This window comes from Pelodiscus sinensis, chromosome 8 (assembly GCF_052426305.1).
Source record: "Pelodiscus sinensis isolate ZL-2025 chromosome 8, ASM5242630v1, whole genome shotgun sequence".
NCBI lineage: Eukaryota > Metazoa > Chordata > Testudines > Trionychidae > Pelodiscus > Pelodiscus sinensis.
The window spans coordinates 31,583,170-31,606,880 of record NC_143059.1 but is presented as its reverse complement, the minus strand read 5'-3'; the positions used below and the strand labels follow the sequence as shown (position 1 = coordinate 31,606,880).

The following is a 23,711-nucleotide window of genomic DNA, read 5'->3' as shown; positions in this document are numbered from 1 at the left end:
CAATGTACCTTTGAATCTCTTCACTGGCCTACATTTTTCCTAACTCACCCTCTTCCCTATTTTTTCATCTTTTAGAGGTCCCTTTGTCTCTTACTTATCTATATGCCTTTTCAAACTACAGTCACACTTGAAGCATCCTTGCAGCACAGAATGCATCTTCTAAAAGATCTTCACAAAAAACATAATTGACCTCCCAATAGCATCACTCAGCCAGGTTTGAGCTATTAGCCAATTTGTCTTGAGTTAAAATGCAAGCACCGATATTTGCATTCTGTAAAATATTTACATCGGACATCCTTTAATAATTTGAGTCTAGATATTTTGCATGCATGATAGTCTCACTTTGGACTGCAAGAACCTCACGCACATTCCGTACCAGTTTTCACATCTGCTTATCAAAGTCATCAGTTTTTCAATCTCACTTATGGAGCTTGTTCTCCACATTCCCACATCCAGTTTTATAATCCTACATGCAGTTTTCCTCACCATTTATATAAAGAATGCCAGAACCCACTCATTCAATCTGGACTTTTAATTAAAAAAACTTTATTAAAATGCTCTGGATACAGATGAACTTCCTTTGCAAAAATATGCATGATTTCACTCTTCCAGGAATAAGAAAGCAAACACTTACTAAAACAGACTGAAGAGTTATCTAGATACACTAACACTATCTGTTCCCTAATTTCTGAAATTTATTTATGTATAAAACTTTTCAGGGAACAAGATGTATCTACAGGTGCACAGAACAGATGAGTGTTACTTACTGTTCCCTCTTTCTCCAGTGGTGGGGACACCACTTTCACAGAAGGCTGTGCTATGTTAAGATACTACCTAAATATTTCTAAATGCTCTAGTACACAGTTACAGATAATCAGAATTGCCAGTCTTGTATTGATCAACAGAAGCTAGTCCAAAACCAACCATTCTTATTCATGAGCCAAGTATAAAATTAGCCCTAGATCAGTGTTTCTCAAAGTGGGCCACAGGCCCACTCTAAGAAAGCTAACAGGCCACTCCAGTTTAACTGCTGGCTCTGCAGCCACAGAGCCTCGCAACTTCCCTTGGTTGCAAATGGCTGCAGAGCTGGTAAGTAAACAAACTGGAGTGATCTGTTAGCAGCTCTCTGAGTGAGCCTGTGGTCCACTTTGAGAACACTTCCCTATATTCTAATTGTAACACTGTAGTGTTTTTGACTAAGAAACAAAATCAGCAATATTAAGCTGGTTAGTGGAATCACTGTTAGTGATGGCCAGGTTCATGACAATGCCATCTCACCAAGTTAATGAACACTCTAACCTTGATGTTAATATCTGAACAAGAATGGAAGACACGTCATTCAAACCCTTTTAACAAGTTTGAAGTGATAAGCAGGCCTTATTTCTGTGACCATGACTGATGTACAGCCCAATGGAGGACACATCACAGCAAATTAGCATGTTAATTATCCTATATTCTAAAGGCAGACAGACAGATGCTTTACACCCCAGGAAGGGTCAGCCTTCTCTCAATTCCCTTCATCTTCAGCAAACCTGCCAGTCCTTGAAGCTTTTCCTAAAGAAAGCTCAGCTCAACTTAGAACCTAACACTCATTTAGTGAAATAAGTAAGGGCTATATGTTTCTATGCCAGATGAGAAGAACATATGTACCATTTTTTACAGCACAGTTAGCCTTTTCTGGTTGCAAAACTAAATTCATACCCAACATATGGTGTCTCACATGCCACAATGACACTTACATAGAATATTCTAACACTTACCCTAGAAAAATATATGGCTTCCGACAAACCAGTGAATGCTTGATGAAACTGGCTCAAAATGACAAACCCAACGTTAGTATACACTGTTTCTTAATGTTTACCACTACCACTTGTGGGAATAGAATCAGCTGGCAAAAAGAAAAATTGAGTACTATTTCAATCATTTATCCCTAAAGTTCCTCTTTTCCTCAGTAGGAGCAACAGATGTTGGTCTAGGGAATTAGAGCTGAGTCTAGTCTTCACTTTACAGGAGTATAATTCTGTTTAGTGTGGAGATTATCCGAATGTCAATGGCACAAGAATAAACAGGATTTAAGAGTTAAGATTTGTTTTACTTCTCATTTATATATAATTTTTCCATTAACTATTGGATGTGAGAGGTGGCAGGCAAGTTCACACAAGCTATTATCAGGGCTTTACGTTGTATAGTGTAACAATCAATATTCTTCACTTTCCCCAATGATGGATACTTGCCAATTATGAAAGCATGAATAAGTTTAAACTAAATATCACCACCTCTTGTGGAGGAAGATATGTCTTTATTTTATTTAACTGAAAAGGAGGAGTTTTAGACAGAAATGAAACTTCAGACAATGTCTGTTAAGTATAAAAAGAAACTGGTGTAGTCTACATGAACAACCTTATATGCAAAGGAACACTCATGCTACAGTAACAAAATAACATCATGATTTTTTACTGTTATAATACAGTGGAACCCTGCAACAAAGAACTTTCTACATTCTAGAGTGAGAACCCAATAAATCTAATCCACCACAGCAGAAAGACTGCTGATGGGAAACTGAACAAAACAGCTACAATCCCTTCCATAGCATCACCCCTTCACTAAGGTGAGGCTGGAAACTGCATTCAAATACCTAAGCATGAGGCATCAACAGAACATATGTGCTTGTCTCTGTCCTTTTTCCAACTAAAATCCCTGTAAATTAAAGAAGTTTCATTGCACAAGTTTGTCCCAACAGCACCCTCTTCATGATCACCTAATGTGACACAACACAACCATCCTATACACCAATTAAGCCCAAATCTGTGTTTATTTAGGACTTGATATCATGATACTTGGGGTTCAATAAGGTGGAAAATATCTAAATACCATTAAATAGATTTTAAAAAACCCTAATAGACTCCAGACCAAACAAGATAAATGTTTAACCAAAAAGTTAGAAGGGACAATGCTTACATTAACACTTTCTTTTAAAAAATATAATTGCTTTCTTTAAGTCAATTAGCCACAGTGGTGAGACGTATTCTCTTTTTCAGCTGTTACAGTGCAGTGCGCAGACTTTTGGATTCCAGATCACATCAGCCCCATTGTAGCTGAAAGCCATGGATTCTGTGGGCAACAATGGCAACAAAAAGGGACAACTTGCACCAGTGTGCAGAATTGTGTTATCTCCCAGTCATGTGGAAAAGAGTTGTGTCACCACTGTGCAAGAGGATAGTTGAAAACCAGGAGTCTCTTGGTCAATGCCAATATGTGGCAGGAGAGCCTTCCACATTCTAATAGAAAAGTCCATAAGGAAGCTGTGAACAGGATCAGTCCAAAGGAGTAAAACTATGTCTGTCCAAACATCAGTCAATGTACTGCGATAGCCAACGAAAGCCTTCACCATAGCCTTGTCTCTTCAACACGCTGCACATGAACACTTCCATGGGACGTGTATTCAGGTCCTTCAGTGGCACATTTCCCTGGGAAATCAACAAAATAGGAAGAAGTCAGAAACACAAGAATAAGCACTGAGTATGTAGGTGCAAGGAGGTACAGTTTCTTCACCCTTATTAAATGGTAATCTAGGAATCAAATACTGGACTAACAAGGTTTTCCTTCTGAAGTTTCACTTACCAGTTTCAGAGACCTTTTTAGTATTATTCTATACAGCCTTTTAAAGTTAGTTGTCCATAACGGTATCTCAATAGTTGCTCCTACAGACCTAACAGCCAGACTAGAGAGAGTCAAGAGACTCAGACAGACATTTGAGCAATAGGATCATGGAAGTACATAACCTGAAATCTGTTTTAAGAGAACATCTGGGCAACTATTTTGATATAGCAGTCATACAACTTAATGAATTTTAAAATTGAAATACAAGATGCATAGAATGTGGAAGTTCTAGAGTACCAAAAGTGTATTCTTGCATTTTTCCACTTTTTCCTTCATAATTGTGTTTAATCATCTATTTAATGCTGCTTTATAAGAAAATGCACTCATTTCTAACAAAGTAAAAACACAAGGATGCCTAAGACAGGAGCAGAACTTAGGTGAGCAGTACAAAAAGCTTCCAAATTGACAAACTATTGCATTCTCTTTCAGAAATATTTATACTCCAATATTTTTAATATTTTTCAAATGATGTTTGGACAGAATGCCTTGGTAAAAAATTCCCCGGTGTACACTCTTGGTAACACCTTACATTATTTCTTAAAAAAAGATCTCAGTTCCCTTATGAATGGTCAAAGGCTCAAATTTTTCTTCTTACCTTTCCTGTAGTCTGTCCATAAAGCCCAAAAATCTCCCTCAGTTTCTCCTCACTGATGGCCTCTGGTCTGTCAATTTTGTTACCCAAGATAAGGATTGGCACATTGGATATTGTTTCATCTGTCATTAGTGCCTACAAGCAATTCACAAGTGTTCATACGATGCAATACAAAAACTCATTATCTGTAATAACCTTTTATTTCTTTGCTTCAAATCAGAACTGGCAACAATTTAAAATATTTTAATATTATGGCACTTTGAAGAGGAAAAGGTTCCTGAGAACTGAGTACAAATCTCACCACAATGGTTTCCTGAAGACGGCTGTTGTGTAAAATACACTCGCTATTGAAAATTATCTGAAGATTTTTTAATAGACAGTAAGCCCACAAGAGCATGTAACACTTTCAGCCAGTTTTTAAAACTTGTGTTGGTATATGCAGTAGCAGTATATGTTGCTCCTGTGACTGACTGTACAATAGATAATTCTCCATTAAAAAAACTAGGGGGCGGTATCTCCTGCTTGCTATGCTCTTCAACCCCCGTCTCTGGGGATAGGCAGCCCCGCCTTTCCCTCAGTTTCTCCTCCATTGTGCAACTTGTACTTCAACTTGATCCTCCTGCCTCCATTCCTGCACTAACCATCCTCCCTAACACCACTTCCCACCCCACGCTCCTATCCCTACCCCTACTTTCTTCATTCATTTCTACATATCCATTCTTCCCTTATCCCACCCCAACCTCACATTGACCATCCCCCTGCTTCCATTCCTATAGCTCCCTCACCCACCATCCCCCTTACTGCATACCCATCCCCACATACACCTTATCCTCCTCCCTCCCTATACACACCCTGCACCCTCCCACAAATTTGTCAAACTGCGCTCCCCCAACCGCCCTGCCAAGAGCACCACCCAGATGCGCAGAACAGCCCTGGCCACCGCAGCAAGAACCACAGCCTGCCCCCATCCAGCCTTTGCACACAGGTGTTTTGGGGCAGCTTTCCTCCATGGTGAGTCCAGGAAGCCAGAAGTGCAGAGTAGCTGCTCTGGAGAGCTGGGGAAGTGGCTGGGGTGCAAGATCTGCCCAGCTCACAGCAGGCATGCGAGAGCACACCTGAGCCTTGGGCTGCAAAGAACCAAGCCAAGCAGCAGGCACGTGGGCTGGGTAGGCTGCAGGCAGGGCCCAGATGCAGCCAGATGCTGAGGTGGTACACGGGGATTGAGCTCCTGAGAGAGTGTGCCTAAGCCTGGGCCACAGACCAAGCTGCATGGCAGGTGCGTGGGCTGGGCAGGCTGGAGGCAGAATCCAGAGGCAGGAGGATGCTACTTCAGGGGGCATGCGGAGATGGAGCCACTGTGCCCTCCCCTCCCCCCCCATTTCACATAGCAGTCATATGGTCAAGGCTCCTGGAGACGCAGAGTGAACTGATGGTGTGGTTTTTATTTTTTTAATATATAAACACAATAGTGTTTGGAATTTAAAATGCTGGAATTTTTGGGGGGAGTGGGATGATTAATGTGAGTTGCCTAAAGCCATTTACATTTAAAGGAACATTATAATGCTTGGAAAATTTCTCTAAATGGCCAAGAAATTAGTGTTATATTAAGCTCCAGCCTACTAGTAGGGGGAGAAAGTTTGAATCTATAAAACTGCATGGCTCCTACATCGAAACAACCCTACAAACTAGAAACATACATTAAGTTCTACTTTGGACTCCATGAGACGTGAATGATCAGCACAATCCACTAGAAAGACAATTCCATTAATTGCTGGCAGATAATTCTTCCAAACCCGGCGAGCTAGAATAGAAAAGAATACATACTTCTGTGAAAACTCTGCTATGAGAGAGGACCTCATGCCCACAAATAGGAAAAGTATGGTTTGTTTAAACTTTAAATACTTCGGATAAACAACTATATTGAAGCAATGACTTGCACTAATTGCCAGCTCTACCTCTTACCCTCTCTTTTGCTAGCAGAATTAACCAAACCATTCTGCAGACGTTTAACATTATTTTTTAAACTTTTCATTGATCAGCCACTTGAATGACTTATTTTTGTACTATTTAAAAGCTATTTATTCGTTCTTTTCAGGTTCTTATACCAAGCCCACCACCGTGATACCATGTTAGCTTTAAAGAACTACTAGACCATGGGTTAAAGTGATACGCAAAGAAAAAATGGGTTTGCAACCTTTGTTTCTTTGAGGTATAAGATGTCTGACAGGTTTTCCCCAAATATTAACAGGTCTGGGCTTCCTTGAGCTGGAGAATTAGTAAGATGGTGACTAACCCCAGAATTGAGAGCGAAAGCTGAGAAGCTAAGTGGGAAGGGACTTTTTTCAGGTTATTTAAAAATAAACAGGACTAGAAGTCTATTTGATTTCAATTACTAATGATCATTTTGGAGACAAGAACGTTCCAGTCCCTTCAATTAAGATGTAAGCACTCACGAGACTGATAAGTTTCACAGAAGATGCTCCATAAAAGATAAGGGACTCTAGATTTGACATTTCTGATATTTCTAAGGCAAAAGAATCAGAAAAAGCTTTCAGTAGAACCCTTAATGTTCTAAAAAAGCAAAGAAAGGTCAACTATATTTAAAGAGTTCTTTGCAAACCACCTTTAGGAAGCTTCATTGTGGTTTTATGCACATGTAAGCCTTCTATGGTAAGAGATTTAGAGCAGAAGTGTACTGAAAGGATGATTTTGTACAAACTGTCAGAAGCAGATGAACTAAAATTTAACTGCTACAGTAAATGAAGTTTAAGTTAATCAAAATGAATATGACTCAATTTTAAAAGTTAAAATGAGACCACAATCAGGGCTCTCCAACATATTTTGCTTAAGATGGCTAAAGTTTAGCCTGCTGATTGAATAAGTCTTAGTGTCAATATGAAATGCAATATTGACTGATCTTTTCAATACCCCCAGCCTGAAAAAAGTCCATTTTTACCTTGCTCATGTCCACCAAGATCAAAAGTTGTGAAAGTCATTCCGGCAATAGTCAACTCTTCTGATGCTAAAAAAAAAAAGAAGAAAGTATTGAGTTAGCTGAATTGCAGCCATCATCACATCCACCATATTTTACTGTCCCGTAAGAGTTAGCTTAAATTTGGCTGAGGACATAGGAGTTGTAAAGAAAGGTCCTGACTGACAAATAGAAGGAAGGCCCTGAAAATAATGAGTTATAAGGCCAAAAGAAATGAAATAGGGAAGATTTCTAGTCCAAAGGGTATCTAACGAAATAAGTTCCTAAAAAGAAGGTCTCTGATTGATAAGGATGATTGCAAATGGGTTTCAAGACGACAAAAATAACCTGCATTTAAAAGAGTCAACCTGGGTTTTCCCACCCATGTGCCAGTGTTGTCTCCTGTGTGAACCCTAGGTGAAATGTAAGCTGTTGGTCAGGAGGATAAAAGGGAAAAGATAAAGAGGAAAGACTCAGGAAGAAGGAGGCTGTAAATGTATTTTGTAAAATTAAAAAATGAGGGTGAAATGTCTCAAACTAGTTATTAGCTAAAGTGGTAATTGGCTATGACATCTATTTGCTGAAGAATATAAAAAGGAATTAATTTTTTAGGTTCTATGTCAGGCACCACCCTATTATACTACAGTACATAAGGATGAGACTATTTTCTCTAGGTCTTGCCTATTTCTAAGTATATTGCTCAGTGTACTTATATACCTTTTAAAAAACTGCTTGGATATAGTGACTGCTTATTTTTAGGCTGTTAGACATGTTCAGAGCAACTGTATTAAATAATAGTTGACCCTGGGTTTAATGAAGAATGTATGGCTAAACTGGTGTTTGGTGGTTTCCCATACTCAGGGCTCGCCGAATTGTGCTGTCCGGGGTTCTGCGCATGCGCAGATCGCCCAAACCCGGCTCTTCCGGGTTACAATCTACTCACCACGGGCGAGTAGACTGTACTATTTGTCGAGCCCTCCCCATAATCATATTATGAATTTCAAATAATTTCAACAGCCATACACAGAATGGTATGAGACACCTATTACATTAAGACAAAGCTACAGAGGATTCAAGTCATTTCATAGGATCATTAAAATAGAAAAGAGCAACTCCTTACCTAAGAGTACATCCTGATTAGTCCCTAAACATGGATTTTATATCTAATCTAGAAAAGCAATTATGTTTAAAATAAGCTTGTTTTAACTAAGTCAGTCATTCTGCATTCACTTTATGTAAATCAACTGGTGTTTCATTACAAGACTTACTCAAGTTAACTTTAATTTCACCTGAAGAAACAAGACAACTCAAAACTGACCTTGAAGACTATTGTAACTATCTAAGTCAATTTCTAAAGATGAAAAAGCAGTAAACAAGGTACTTAAATCAAATCACTGGATAACTTACTAGGATGTAGTGTAGGGACATGTTGACCCAATCTGTCATCTTTGAGCATGTGCAGAAGAGTGGTTTTACCAGCATTGTCCAAGCCCAAAAACACTAGTTTTCCAGATTTCTTGTACAATCCTGGAAATGAAAAGAAAACTCAATGGGTTTACATTTGCAGTCATGCTCTAATATAGCTATTAAATACAGTAGTACCACATAATCCTCATCTTCCAATAACAATCGTGTAAAACTATCCACAAACTCCCAGCACAGGGAACAAAACACGGGGAAATGAACCTATGGTTTTGAGAGGGTAGAGCAAAGTGTTAAATACTACACTGGACAGTGTTTTCTAAAACAGTTCTGGCTTCCCCCAACAAAACTCATTTTCTATAAGGACATTTTAGCTTTTCTTAAAAGCCACTTTCACATCTATGGATGACATGAAGAGAATGAGACTACATAAAGCCGACATGTAACCAGGTCCTGTTATAAAACAGATTAGAAGAAACCAAGTCTTAGACGTAATGGGTTAAAAAAAAAATAAAGAGTGGAATTACAATTTTACCCACAAGGAGGTAAAACTGTAAATGAGCTTATCTAAGGGAAGAAGAACAGAACAGGAAGCAAAGTGAAATAATGAGAATGCTATTTAGACTGTGTAAATATGAACAAAGCTTGAAAAAAAAAATCAATTTCGAAGCGTGCATCTTTCCTGGGAAAGTGTCATTTCCTGTAGTACCTAAACATTCATTTCAAAAAATTTTCTGGGACTTGTTTGAGAAGGTAGCCTTCCAAATGGGAACCAAAGCAATGAAATATTTTAAAATCTGCACAGATCCAGAATTGCCACCACTGCCAGAGAAGAAATGGGAAACACGGCCATCAATGAAAAACAACAATCTACTAGCAGCTTAAAGACTAACAAGACATATAGGCTGTGTCTACATTGGCATCCCTTTCCGGAAAAGGGATGCTAATGAGACACTTCGGAATTGCAAATCCGTGGGGGATTTAAATATCCCCCGCGGCATTTGCATTTACATGGCTGCCGCTTTTTTCCAGCTCGGGGTTTTTGCCAGAGAAAAGCGCCAGTCTAGACGAGATTCTCCGGAAAATTAGGAATAAGGGATCTTCCGGGAAAGGGCTTATTTTCTGGAGAATCTCGTCTAGACTGGCGCTTTTCTCTGGCAAAAACCCCGAGCCGGAAAAAAGCGGCAGCCATGTAAATGCAAATGCCGCGGGGGATATTTAAATCCCCCGCGGATTTGCAATTCCGAAGTGTCTCATTAGCATCCCTTTTCCGGAAAGAGATGGCAATGTAGACACAGCCATAGATGGTATCATGAGCTTTCATGGGCACAACCCACTTCTTCAGATGACAGGAGTATTAGAAGTCCAGATCCAAGAATAAATAAGGGGGGAGGGGGAGGGGAAGGAAAAAAGGAGGGGAGGAAAAAGAAAGACAGTGAGTAGATAGTACAAAAACCTGTTGGAGAACACTTTAATCTGCCTGGACACTCGTTAATCTCCAAGTCACCATTTTGTTTCAGGCCAATTCCACAAGCCAAATACACAGACGGGTTGGAACTCAACTTCATTCACAAGATTAATTCTTATGCAAATGGTATGAACTGGGTATCAGCTGACTCACACACTATCTTCAGATGATCTAAGAAGTGGTCTGCCCCACAAAAGCTCATGACCTAATAAACCATCTTCTTAGTCTTTAAAGTGCTTCATGACTGCTTTTTTTGGTTTTACCAAGATCAGACTAACAGGGCTACCTCTGTTAATTTCCACATCCTAATGCAGTGGTCTCCAACCTTTTTACACCCAAGATCACTTTTTAAATCTCAGAACAGGTGAAGATCTACCACCCTGCCCCTTCCTTGAAGCCCCGCCCCTTCCTTGAAGCCCCGCCCCTTTTCTATTCTCCTGTCCATCACTTGCTAACCCCAGCCCTTACTTACACACTCTGATAAACAGTTTATTTTTAAATTATGCGATGTATAAAATTAAAATCACATGTTTATAGTTATGAAATAAATGGTCTGTTTTTTATTCATGCTATTTAAATCTAAAATGAAGCATTTATAATTATACATTTTGTGGGGACAGAGTTCTGCGGCTGGGGCCAGAGGAGAGGGAACAGGGTGCTGGGAGGGCAGAGGACAGGGTTCTGCAGCAGGGGACAGGGTGCCAGTGGGGACAGAGTTCGTGGAGTGGGGATGGGAATGGGGACAGAGTTCTGTAGCTGGGGACAGGGGAGTGGAGTCTGGGGAGCGGGGACAGGGTGCCAGTGGCAGCAGAGTCACCTGCATCTGCCTCCTTCCAGGATTCTCTCTCCCCCCCCTCCCCCCCCTGCGGGAAGCCAGCACATGCCTCCTCCGGGCCCCCCGCAGCTTAGGGAAACCCAAGTGTGCCTGCCCCGGGGCTAAGCCCCGCCTCCTGTGGCGGGGCCAAAAAACCCCTCGGGAGCCTGCCTCGGGGGCAACCCCCCCATTCCGGGGCCGGGGCAAACCCCCGCGGGAGCCTGCACCAGTGGCAACCCCCAACCCTCCCGCAGCGGGGCCAAACCCCCCTTCCACGGCGCGGCCCCTCCCCTCCCCAGCGTGGCCAACCCCGGGGCCAACCCCCTCCTGCAGCATGGCCAACCACCACGGGCGCCTGCCCCGGGTCAAGCCCCCCTTCCATGGCGCAGCCCGGCCCAGCCAACTCCCTTTCCTCCCACAGCGCGGCCAAACCCCAGGGCCGACTCCTGCGACACAGGGAAACCCTTGCGCCCAACTCACCCCTCTGGCACCAGCAGCGCAGGGAAGCCTCCGCACTCCTCCTCTAGGGCCAATGCCGCTCCCCCAGCAAGCAACAGAACTGTGGGAGGGGGAGTAGTCCGCGTGATTCCGGAACCCCCGGAAGTGACGCGGGCTTCAGAGAGGGCTTCAGAGAGGACTTCCGTCCACCCCGCGGGAAGCCGGCAGTACACTAGAGGTAGGTAGTGGGGCTTCTCGGGGGTGGGGGGAAAATGGGGGGTGGGGTTGCCCGAACGCCTCGCAATCGACTGGTCGAGGCCTCGCGATCAACCGTTCGATCACGATCGACGGGTTGGTGACCACGGTCCTAATGACTTAACTAACCAACCTAACAATAGAGGTGCTAATTGTTCTTATCAGCCTCTATCTACTCACTGTGTCTCTTTTTTCCCCTTCATCCTTCCCCCACCCTTCCCTTATTTATTCTTGGATCTGGACTTCTAATATTCCTGTCATCTGAAGAAGTGGGTTGTGCCCACGAAAGCTCATGATACCATCTACATTCTTTGTTAGTCTTTAAGGTGCTACTAGACTATTTGTTGTTTTTTAAGTTTTTCCTGTTACAGACTAACTCAGCTACATCTTTGAAGCTTAGGGCTGTTAATGACAGGAGTGGTCAGAAAACCCTGGTTGCCATTATTAGGATTAGGCAGTTTGCAAGAGTATTCATCCCTCCACTCTTCCAGCCTAGCGGAGTCTGCTGTGAGCGGAGGGCAGCTCCAGCCCAGATGGAGCAGATCCCATCTGCAGCGGGCCTGGTCCAGCATGCCACAAGCAGGGACACTCCAGCCCGGCTGATGCAACCCCGCCCGTAGTGGGCCTGGTCGGGCCGAAGCAGCATGCTGCGGTGGAGGACATCTCCAGTCCACCCCTCTTTAAGCAGTTAACTGTAACTGATTAAACAGGATTTTACAACCCTAATCCACAAGATGAAATTCAATAAGGTACAAAAATATCACATTTATGAAGAACAAATCAAATACACAAACAAAAAATGGGTAATAACTGGCTCAGTGGTTGGTTGTACTGCACAAGAAGATCTAGTCATTTAAATGGCTCAAAAATTGAATGAGTTAAAATGATGAAATTGCAAAAAAAAAAAAAGCTACTACAGGGCATGTACTAACAGTAGTGTCATGTCTTACTCACAAAAAGCAAGATATTTGTCCCAGTCCACTGGCACTGGTGAGGCCTTTAATGGAGTATTATGTCCAGTTTGGGGAACCACACTTTGAGAAAGATGTGGACAAACTGGAGAAAAATCCACAAAAATGAGAGGATAGGACAGAGAAGAGCAAGCAAAATGATAAAATAATTTGAAATACTGACCTATAAACAGATTAAAAACTGAGTATATTTATTCTTGAGAAAATGCAACTAAGGGAGTGAATCTAACGATAGCCTTCAAACACATTAAAAGCTTTCATACAGAGGAAAAGTGATCACTCATTCCCCATGTCTGCTGAAGGCAAGAAAAGAGGAAATCAGCTTAGTCTGCAATAGGTATGTAAGCGACTAGTCAACTATCTGATAAGCAAGTACTTATTAGATAGTCGACTAGTCCCTCGACTAGTCTCTCCCCCACCCTTGCTGTCTTAAAAGACAGTTCTCCCCCAGAACCATCTCTGTGGAGGGCAGAGGGCCCACACCCAGTCCCAAGATGCTGTTCCTCTGCTTTTTAAATGTATTAAAAGCCTGCTGGCTCTTAACACATTTAAAAGGCAGAACTGCAGTGGGGTTTGCCCCAGCAGCTGGGAGCTAATTCTGCTGCAGCTCCCCTGCTTATCAACTAATCAACAGAAATTACATCAACTAGTCAATTAGTTAATTAAACTACAGTTCTGCAACAAGGAAGATGTAGATTAGATTATTTTCCTAATATCTAATATAAGGATAGTTAGGCATTGCAGAGCTTTTATAATTGGAAGATTTTAAGATTAGACTAAACGAATATCTGTTAAAGATGGTCTAGGTATTGTTGGTCCTGCCTCAGCACAGGAGGATGGAACAGATGAACCTTTTCCTTTGAAGCAGGGATGGGCAATAATTTGAAGCAGGGATGGGCCCACTTCAGAAATTTGGAGGTGACACTAGAAGGGGCAGGGCCATAATACTTCCCTGCTTCCACATCCACTGACCATGACTGGTCTGGGGGTGAGGGAGCACATGAAGTCTTTGCCCCCCTACAAGTTCCCCTTACTCCATGCCCCTGGCGGCAGGAGACTGTGTACATTCCCCTTTCTCCCACAAGCCAGTCAGAGCATGGGGGAGCACACGAAGTCTTCTCCTTGCAGGGTGGAGGAAACTTTGCACGCTTCCCCTTGCCCCCAGGTCCTGATTGTTCTGTGGGTGGGAGAGCATGCAAGGTCACCTCCCACCCTGCCAGAAGCCCATGGTGCTTAGAAGCTCCTTGCAGGGCAGAGGAAACTTCCTGCACTCTCCTCCCCCTTCCCCTCCTCTGACCCCAGGCCTTACCTGGCCTGGGGGCAGAGGAGCAGCAGGGCCTCCATGGACCAGATTAACTCGCTTGGCAGACAGATCCAGCTGTCAGAGTTCCTTTTGCCCACTTCTGCTTTGCACCCTATATTTTTATGATTCAATATTTAACTTGTAAACCAGAAGGACTAGACTTAGTTATGCACTCTCTTCCTGAGTAGGGATGTTAAATTGCAGGTAACTGACTAATCGAATAACCTATGCATTCTGCATTGACTAGATGACCCGTTGATAGGGCGCCTCCACCTCTGAAGTGTAGAAACAGCCACAGGGCCGTTGCTACACTTTAAAGGCAAACAGGCCATGTGGAGCCCAGGGTCAGTGGATCTCCACCAACACTGCCACTTTGAAATGCCGGGAGGAGCCTGATGACAGGCTTCCGTGGCAGTGCTGCAAGGAGCCTCGGATCAGCTGGGGATTCCCCAACTGATCCCAAACTGCGTGCGGCGCTGCCACTTTGAAATGCTTTGGAGCCCAGCCTCTTGCAGTCCAAGATCAGCTGGGGAGTCCCCAGATGATCCCGGGCTCCACCAGTGCTGCTGCTCTGAAGCACCGGGAGGAGCCTGACGCCGGGCTTCCATGGTGGCATTTCAAAGTGGTAGTGCCAGGCTCCACGCAGGACTGCCGCTTTGTAGTACCTCCTTCTTCTCTCTCCCCCCATCCCCGCCTCTTTCTGATAATGGCAGCAAGGGGGAAGGGGAGAAGACTAGTTGACAAGCTTATCGACTATCTGATAAGCATTTGCATGAGCATAACCTAACTTCCGTGCCTCCAATTTTGTCTAGAAAACTCAGACAAATAGCCATGCAGACAATCAAAAAATTAGATGTCTCAAAAGTTTCATGGAAGGAGAGAGTATCTTCATTATAGACTGCATCAGATTACTACACAGTAGAAGAACATGCAGGGTTCACCTAGAAAAAGGAAAGGAACATTTTATGGATGTTTCATTTTCAAAAATCTAAGTAATAAGAGAAGCTAGGCCCACGTCGAATTTAAAAAAAAAAGTAAGTATAAATTGTACTACTCCAATATTTCACCAATTTTTTTGTTATTATAAAACAGGAGAGAAAATCTAATGTACTATTAAGTTCAGGAAGAGAGTTAACTGTACTATAAAAGGTGCATCTGTTTAAACTTATTTTTTAACGAGATTTTAATCTCATCTAATTAAAAGCAGTGCAAAGGCTTAATGTAGATGCACTCAAGCGAGTGCAAGTCTTATTAAAAAGGGATATTTTATGTCAGTAAGTTAATAAATTGAACTAATTTAAGTAATAATTATGTTTTGGTTTAGCATTTGCACTGATTTAATCAGAATTTAAAATCTTTTTAGTTAAATCAACAATTTATGTTTGTTGGTGAATACACATTTGAAATATTACCTAAAAATTGCAACATGCTGCTGAAGCCATTGTAAATCCATTCAAAAATGAAAGACATGGTTGAAGATTAGTTGCCTGCAAGAAAATAAACATGAGACATTTATCAGTAAAAACTTTATGCCATATCCCAGCAAGATTCAGGCTGTAGTACGAGAGAGGAGTTGACAGGTCCACAAGTAAGTGGTCAATTGACTGGACAAATAATGTTAAGAACAATCAAATATTTTAACACAACATTTTAAAGAACCATAGCAGCAAAAAAAGTAAAACTTCATCGACTCCAACATGTTTACCCTTAGATAGATACACATGACTAATTACACCAACATTACTTAATTGAGTTACTTTATCTCAGAAAAATGTTGATCATCAAGTTAAGAAAGATAGAAAGAAAGACCATGTTGCAGTCATAAAGGTAGACTGCCACCTACATCAGGGTATGCTTGCTATGATTTGACAGTATTTGACTGTGATAAAAAAAATAGGTGGTTATTGGAGTGGTCTATTCACAGGTTTACCAAACCAAGTTAATGGTATACTTGCCTCTGCACCAAAAGGCAGAATTCATATTTGTTGTCTAAATGTTATTGGAGTTGAAAGAAGGTTATGGTTCCTATTTTGGATGACGTTAAAGATCCCTGAACATTTTCAAACATTTTCACTTTAGATCAACATGCTCTCTTCTAAAGATGGCATTATCAACTGCAGCTATATGTACCAGTGGGCTACGTCTACATTGGCATGATCTTGCGCAAGAACTCTTTTGCGAAAGAGTTCTTGTGCAAAAACTCTTCCAGAAGAAAGCGTCTACACTGGCATGTGCTTTTGCACAAGAGCATCCTTGCCAGTGTAGATGCTCTCTAGCGCAAGAAAGCTCTGATGGCCATTTTAACCATGGGGCTTTCTTGTGCAAGAAATTTATGTTGCCTGTCTACACTGGCCTCTTGCACAAGAACAGTTGCACAAGAGGGCTTCTTCCTGAGCAGGAGCATCAGAGTTCTCACGCAAGAAGCACTGATTTCATACATGAGAACGTCAACGTACTTGCGAAAGAACTCACAGGCAGCAAGTTTTTGCGCAAAAGCGACTGCTTTTGCGCAAGGTCACGGCAATCTAGACACAGCCGTGGAGTTGATGTACTAACAGCCATTCCAGGACATATCCCACTAATGTCTATGTTAACATATAGCTGCTCATTTTTATCTATTTCACTCTTTTAGCTGCTTCCTGAATTATATGTCTGTACCTGCTTCTTTTAGCTATCATGCTCATTACCACACTCTCTTTGGTGCAGTAATAAATTGGATCCGTTTTGGTCACACAATGTAAATAGTTTCTACATATCTGGAAAATCAGAATTCCATTAGACAAGGGGTTCTCACTGCGACCTCCTCCTGACCTCAGAAAGTACTACATAACCATGGGGGAGAGGGGAACCAAGGCCTGAGCCTGCCCAACCCTGGTGTCTTGGAAGAGATGTGCGCATATGTGGGAGGGGGAGCGGGGCGGAACCGAAGCTGAAGCTCAAGTGCTGCAACCCCACCACCCAGAGCTGAAGCCCTTGAGATTGGGCTTCAGCTCCACACTTGGGGCCTCAGCAAATCTAATGGCTGCCTTGGCAACCCCATAATGGGATTGCTACCCAATCTGAGAATCCCCGCATTAGATCAATCTTTATAAAAGTATGGTTGACTCTGAAGTACATAAAAAGTTCACCCTCACATTTCAGTAGCACTCAGAATGAAAGTGAAACACAAATCAGATCCCCACTCTAGGTTTTATCTCTCCAAAGCTACAATGCAAAACGATCCTTAGGAAAAGATCAAGTATCACAAGGGGACCTGCAAGTTAACCACCCATCCATAATACTTTCATTTGGTTGTCTTTAGTCCAAAGTGGGGCTTGTAAGTCAGCAGTGATTTTTAAGTGCCAATCACAGGAGGAGCATTTTGAAGTTTCAGCTAGTACTGTTTAGGAATGTAAAATTCCGGTTAATCAGTTGACTGGTTAAACATTAGGTTGACATAATATTTAACTGGTTATCTGACTAAGCAGAATCCCAGCTGGGGAATGCTCCAACCTGGCTGGAGCAGCCCTCAGCCCACTGGGCTCCAGCCCCCAACCTCATGCTAGAGTTGGCTGTTGGCTCACAGCCCTGCATTGGGGGCTTCTGCTAGAGCAGTCCTTGACTGCAAGGTGCCTGGGCTCCCTGCAGAGAGAGGCTGCTCCGGACTCAAGATCAGCCCATCTGTGGCAGGGAGGGAGAGGGGGGGAGGGGAGGGAGGGAGCTGCTGCAGCCCCCACCAGTTACCTGGAACCAGTAAGCATTATCCATTTAGGGAGATGCTTACTGGTTACCTTTCACATGCCTAGTACTGTTGCCATAAGTAATGTTGTGGCTCAAGGTTAGCCCATCTTACTGACAGTGCCTCAAAAATTAAAGCAACTGCAGGAGGGGCAAATTCTCACATAACTAAATGTAACACAACAAACATAATTCTGAATCACAGGTGCCTGAAGAGGATGTAGAAATCCTGCGTGAAGAAACACTAAATGGAGATGGGGTGAAGTACCTGCCACGGGGGCAAAGCTCCCCGGGGCGCCTGCCCGTGTACTCGTCCGCGCACAGGTCCCTGATTCAAAGGCCCCATGTCCTGGACTGACTGTGAAGGTCCGCCCGCCGCGTGACAGCTCCAGGACACCGGCGGGAGCGGAAACCCGCTGCCCTAGACCCGCAGGCCCAGGCTAAGTGAGGGGGGCCCCGACAGCGTACGTGGAAGGGAGCCGGACATCAGCCCCACAGCAGGTCTGTTTTCCCCCGCCCCCCCCCATCCTACGGCAGAGCAGCCCGCCCCGGCGTCACCCCTCCCCCCCGCGTAGCGGCTCCCACCCAAACCGACTGCGTGTCACTCGGCTCCCCTCCCCCACCGAACCAGCCCACGGCCCAGCACCCCCTCCACTAGCCCCGGCCAGCTGGCCGCCCCTCACCTCCCCGCGCAGCAGCAGCACCCGCCTCGCCCCTCTATGGCCGACCTGGGCCGCGATCCCTCCACAGGCGTCGGTCCCCACTCACTTACTCGGAGTCGGCAACCGCCAGCTACACGCCGGAAATACGTAGCACTTCTTCGCTCGGCTACTTCCGGGGATGGGTCCGCCGCGCTGGCTAGCGCGCTGCGTGCGGTTACGACGTGGTGACGTGTCACGGTGCTGGCCGCAGGTTTTAGCCCCTCCCCTGATGCTTCGGGGCTGGTGGGTGGGCGTCAGAGGCCGGCTCCGGCAGCAGAGGGCGCAGGCGCGCAGGGGTGTCCTGGCAGCCGGGTGGGTCAGCGCTGCCGCTGGGGGCAGCTGAGCTCCAGGCTGCCCTTTGAGTCGCTAAGCCCGGGGCTGCCTGGGACATGGGCCAGGTGCCGCGAAGAAAACTGAAACCCCCATTTTTTGCGCCTCGTTGGGGTTTCTGCCATGCAAACGTGAAATTGTGGGCTACTGCTCAGGACTCGCTACCTGGTCCAGGGGCTGCGAATGCTCAGGGACGGGGTTCCTGCTCCAGAACGCTCACAACGCGCTCCCTCTTCTGACACCTGCTCCAGGGGTTGCACATTCGGAGGGATGGGTTCTGTGGTCGAAAACACTCACCCGTTGCTCCTTGTACCGCATCTTCCCCCACCCCCTATAGTTTGAGGCCGGGCTCCCCCGTGCACTAACCTGCTGGTGGAGATGGAGGAGGGTTGGGCTTGGAGCAGAGAGGCAGGAAGGAGGCTCCAGCTGCAGGTGGCAGGCGGAGGAGGAGCACGTGAGCTGAGGGATGATGGGGAGCAGAATGGGATTAAATTGACGCCTCCCTAGCATGGTGCCCAGGGGCAACTGATCTTTCCGGCCCCCTTGCTATGCCACTGCCCCCCCTCCTGCAGATCTGTCATCTTATTCATGTGCTAGATCTGAGAAGGCCATCCCATGCATCTGCAGTTAGTGTCTCTGGCACCTGCTTCTGGGTGGTGTCTCAGTGCTGCCACATTCACCTCCAAAGAGGGGGCTTCCCAAAGCAGGCCCTTGCTGCTGACCCCCACAGCATCCACAGGTCCAGTCTTCTTTCAATGGGCCCACTTCCCAGGGCTCATTGATCTTGGCTTCCATCCCCTCTCCAACCTTCGCAACTGCCCAGAGGTGCTCACCTTCTGCCTTATACAGTCCCACCTCATTCACCCCACAGGGACAGTCTCTGCCTCACTTGTCCTAGGGACTATTCTACCAAGACATAATACAAAGTTTTCATGTAAAAGGACTCAATACAAAGCTAAAAACTTCAATGAGAGAATGATTAATACAGAGATGTGTCTATATCTGCTGCAGGGAGACACCTCTGCCTGCCTCCACCACTCTCCCCCAGACTCTACAGCCCCATTGCAAAGCGGGGGAGGGGATGGAAAGAGGCAGAGGCCCATCCAATGGGACTGAAGCAGTCATGAGCAAGCCATGCCCGGGAGCCATTCTCCTGTCCATTGCTGGTGCTGTGTTGCTACAGGCACGCTGAAATGCAGTCACCTCTAGGATGGGCTGGACAGCTGTTTAACACCTGCAGAAGGTTTCAGGCAGGGGGCAGTGCGGGCTGCCTTCCTGCAGGGCCCCCATCAAAACCACTGAGCCCTTCTGGCTTAAGAAAAGCATACACAGGAGGATTGGAAATTCACCCACCCAGTCTTACGTCCCCTAGGCAGGGAATGAGCCATCTACATTAGGCCCCAGCTGGAGTATCATGTCCGGTTCTGGGCGCCACAGTTCAGGAAACGTGGAGAAACTGGAGAAAGTCCAGAGAAGATCAACACAAATAATGAGAAGTCCAGAGAACATGAGATATGAGGCAAGGCTGAAGGAATTGGCCTTGTTTACCATAGAAAAGAGAAGACCGAAAAGGGACATGAGAGCAGCTTTCAAGTATCTAAAAGAGTATCATAAGGAGGAGGAAGAAAAATTGTTCTCCTTGGCCTCTGAGGTTAGGAAGAGAAGCAATGGGCTTAAATTGCAGCAAGGGAGGTTTAGGTTGGACATTAGGAAAAAATTCCTGCCTGTCAGGGTGGTTAAGCACTGGATTAAATTGATTAGGGAGATTGCGGAATCTCCATCACTGGAGATATTTAAGACCAGGTTAGACAGACACCTGTCAGGGATGAGCTAGGGCAACTCAACTTTGGAACTACTAAAACTCATCTCAACAGAAGATCATTACACTGACTACTTTTTTGGTTTTGGTTCCCACTCGCCGGCCACGTGTTGATCCCCACATAAACCCAAACTGCACTGCAGGGCGCAAACAAACTGGCCATGGGCAGCATGCAGCCCATGGGCCATGTATTGAGCAGCCCTGGGTGCTTGGTCCTGCTGTGAGGGCAGGGGACTGGACTTGATGATCTCTTGAGGTCCCTTCCAGCTCTAGTGTTCTGTGATTCTATACTGCCACATGGGGTTAGACGGAGGCTGGTGCCCTCTAGAAGGGACGGCTCTTCAGAGCCCATCCATACCTCCGTGAGTCAGCCCGTGCCCCCTGCCGTGGGACTGAACTGGAGCCAGTGCCCCCTAGAAAGGCCCTGTAGCCTCCTGAGCACCAGTGAAATTTTGGTGCTAGGGCCCTCCCTCAAGTGGATTCCTTGCACTGGGGGTCAGGTCAGGCCCTGTTTTCTCCCACACTGTGGGGTGCTAGTGGCGGTGCCTCCAGGCCGGTGTTGCGGCGTGAGGGTAGTGAATTGGCTAGTTCTGACGCATTACCCCCACAGGCCTCAGCAAGCCTCCTGGAACGAGCTGTACTGATAGTTCGGATTAGAGAGCCTAATCCGAACTACCTACTCCGTGCTGCGCTGGCACGGAGTCCGAACTACCGGGGCTTTAAAAATGGTGGCGTCCGGCAAGATGCAAATGAAGCCCGGGATATTTAAATCCCGGGCTTCATTTGCAACTTCGGTTGCCTACATTAACCACCCTAGATCGAACAAGGGTGGCAGTGTAGACATGCCCCAGGCTAACTGCACTACACACACACCCCCATCAAGTGTGTCCAGTATTTTTTCTAAACCTACCTGGTAAGCCTATTGACCAATAAGAATCTGGTGTTGCAGGCCCCCATAGTGCAATCTATATTTGCTTTTCAGTTGTCAGTATAGCTTTTATTTTGGTGAGTTTTACACACAGATGCAGGAATGTGGACTTGAGCATCCAAAAGTTTTGCAGCCACTGCTCATCAGCCCAAACCTCCATTGTTGCAAAAGATTTTTGCCTTTGGGAAGGATGTAAGATGACACAATATAATACACATAGGCTGTGTCTAGACTGGCAAGTTTTTCCGCAAAATCATCTGCTTTTGCGGAAAAATTTGCCAGCTGTCTACACTGGCCGCTTGAATTTCCGCAAAAGCACTGACGATCTCATGTAAGATTGTCAGTGCTTTTCCGGAAATACTATGCTGCTCCCGTTCTGGCAAAAGTCTTTTTCCGAAAGACTTGTGTGCAAAAGGGCCAGTGTAGACAGCACAGTACTGTTTTCCGCAAAAAAGCCACGATCACAAAAATGGCGATCGGGGCTTTTTTGCGGAAAAGCGTGTCTATATTGGCACAGACGCTTTTCCGCAACAAGTGCTTTTGCAGAAAAGCGTCCATGCCCATCTAGACGCTCTGTTCCGAAAATGCTTTTAACGGAAAAGTTTTCCGTTAAAAGCATTTCCGGAAAATCATGCCAATCTAGACGCAGCCAAAATGTATACAAGGAAATATTGTTCTACTTGCATATAGTTAGACAGTAGAACTCATTTGCCACATGGTAACTTTTAAACTTAGAATTTAGCAAAATTCAAAGGGGAAGTAGATGTTCAGACAAGTAACAAGAATGTCCAGTTGTAAAAGAGTTTTGAAAGCAATATAAACCCCTATTTATATTTCAGGACTGAAGACAATATTAGGTGATAGGATGAGACGTATGGGGGACAGATTAGCCCACATCTGCCTCTTGTGGGTTTTTTTACACCTTTCTCTACAACAACATCTAATACTTGCAGCCATCAGATACTGGATTACGTGGACCCTAGGTTTGAGCCAGTCTAGCAGTTCCTATATAAATTTGCATAGCACCAACCTGACTCCAGTTTATAATATCAGCCTTTTACATACATGAATGCTGTGTCTAGACTGGCAAGCTTTTCCGCAAAAGCAGCTGCTTCTGCAGAAAAACTTCCCAGCTGTCTACACTGGCCGCTTGAATCTCTGCAAGAACACTGACTTCCTACTGTCTGAAATCAGTGCTTCTTGTGGAAATACTATGTTGCTCCCATTCGGGCAAAAGTCCTTTTGTGCAAAGCTTTTGCGCAAAAGGGCCAGTGTAGACAGATCGGAGCTTTTTTGTGCAAAAGCGCGTCTGGATTGGCACAGACACTTTTCCGCAAAAACAGAAACACAGATGGAATTCCTAAAACCAATAGCAACTGCTTACTTAAAATTTTGGATGAGCATTAGCTATTAAAATAAAACATAAACACACATGCATTACAAAGTGATAATACAGATAAATTACAACTTGTTCAGAGTAATAGAAATAACATTTTTAAAGTTGCAAAACTATAATTAAAATGGTTTACAAGAAGAGAGTGCAATTCAGGGAATCACAGCAGATAAAAACCAAATTGGAAACCGTTATGAGACTTCACGTAGACATATAGTGAGTGATAAGAGACTCTTTTAAATTCTCAAAATGTGTGACACAGAGTTTGAGGGAATGTAGGTAAATTATTTCACTGCACCAAGTCTCCTGTAGCAGAAAAGTAGCACCAGGGACAGAAGGGAGTTGGTTTGGCGTCACTACCGGGTTTACAATGGTGCCAATGGCACTGTGGCACCAGGCCCACCCACACAGCAGGGTCTGGCCCCTCGCCTCCTATCAGGGCTGGCTATTGTGGACGGGGGGTCCAGGTGTGGGAGAGTAGGTCTCTAGAGGGCCTGGGGGGAGGGGGGGGTGCTGGGCAGTGAGAGGGTGGGAAGTGCTCGGCAGTGGGGAAGGATTATTTGTTTTGGGATGCTGGGGAGTAGGGGTTTTTTCGGGGCACTGGGCAGTGGGGAGATGTGTGTATCAGGGCGCTGGGAAGCGTGGGGGGTCTGTGAGGGGCACTGTGCAGTTGTGTGGTGGGACTATGGGGACCACTGGGCAGTGAAGGGATCTGTGGGGGGTCACTGGGTGGGTGGGGGTGTGCTGGGCATAGCAATCTGTGGGAGGCACTGGGCATAGTGATTTGTGGGGGTCTCTGGGTGGTATGGCACTGGGTGTAGGGAGTCAAAGGGGTGCTGGGTGGGGGTAGCAGAGTGCGGCATGGGCCCACCTCCAAGGGAAGAAGCATGATGGCAGCAGCGCGGGGCCAGAGGGCCACTGTGTGTCTG

The 23,711-nt window shown here is 45.0% G+C and overlaps 1 protein-coding gene across 3 annotated transcripts; it reads right to left on the bottom strand.

The window, feature by feature from the left end:
• Positions 1-524: 524 nt before the first annotated feature.
• Positions 525-18,514, bottom strand: SAR1A (secretion associated Ras related GTPase 1A). 3 transcript variants are annotated; one of them, XM_075934985.2, is made up of 7 exons: positions 18,384-18,514; positions 15,307-15,381; positions 8,631-8,750; positions 7,209-7,274; positions 5,950-6,053; positions 4,256-4,387; positions 525-3,467 (listed from the first exon to the last, which is right to left on the bottom strand). In XM_075934985.2, the coding sequence occupies exons 2-7, from the start codon at positions 15,362-15,364 to the stop codon at positions 3,351-3,353; spliced, it is 597 nt and encodes a 198-aa protein (XP_075791100.1). In that variant the 5' UTR covers positions 15,365-15,381; positions 18,384-18,514; the 3' UTR covers positions 525-3,350. The 3 variants fall into 3 exon arrangements, with proteins under 3 accessions (XP_075791100.1, XP_075791101.1, XP_075791102.1); XM_075934986.2 differs by having other exon boundaries at positions 18,295-18,438; XM_075934987.2 differs by having other exon boundaries at positions 18,340-18,412.
• Between the last annotated feature and the right edge of the window lie 5,197 nt (positions 18,515-23,711).

Excerpts from the sequence above, each read along its gene's own strand:
- SAR1A (XM_075934985.2), bottom strand. The coding sequence starts at position 15,364 with ATGTCTTTCATTTTTGAATGGATTTACAATGGCTTCAGCAGCATGTTG. Across the intron at positions 8,751-15,306 it reads CAGCATGTTGCAATTTTTAG|GATTGTACAAGAAATCTGGA; the intron begins GTAATATTTCAA and ends TTTCATTTCCAG. Across the intron at positions 3,468-4,255 it reads ATGGACAGACTACAGGAAAG|GGAAATGTGCCACTGAAGGA; the intron begins GTAAGAAGAAAA and ends TTGATTTCCCAG.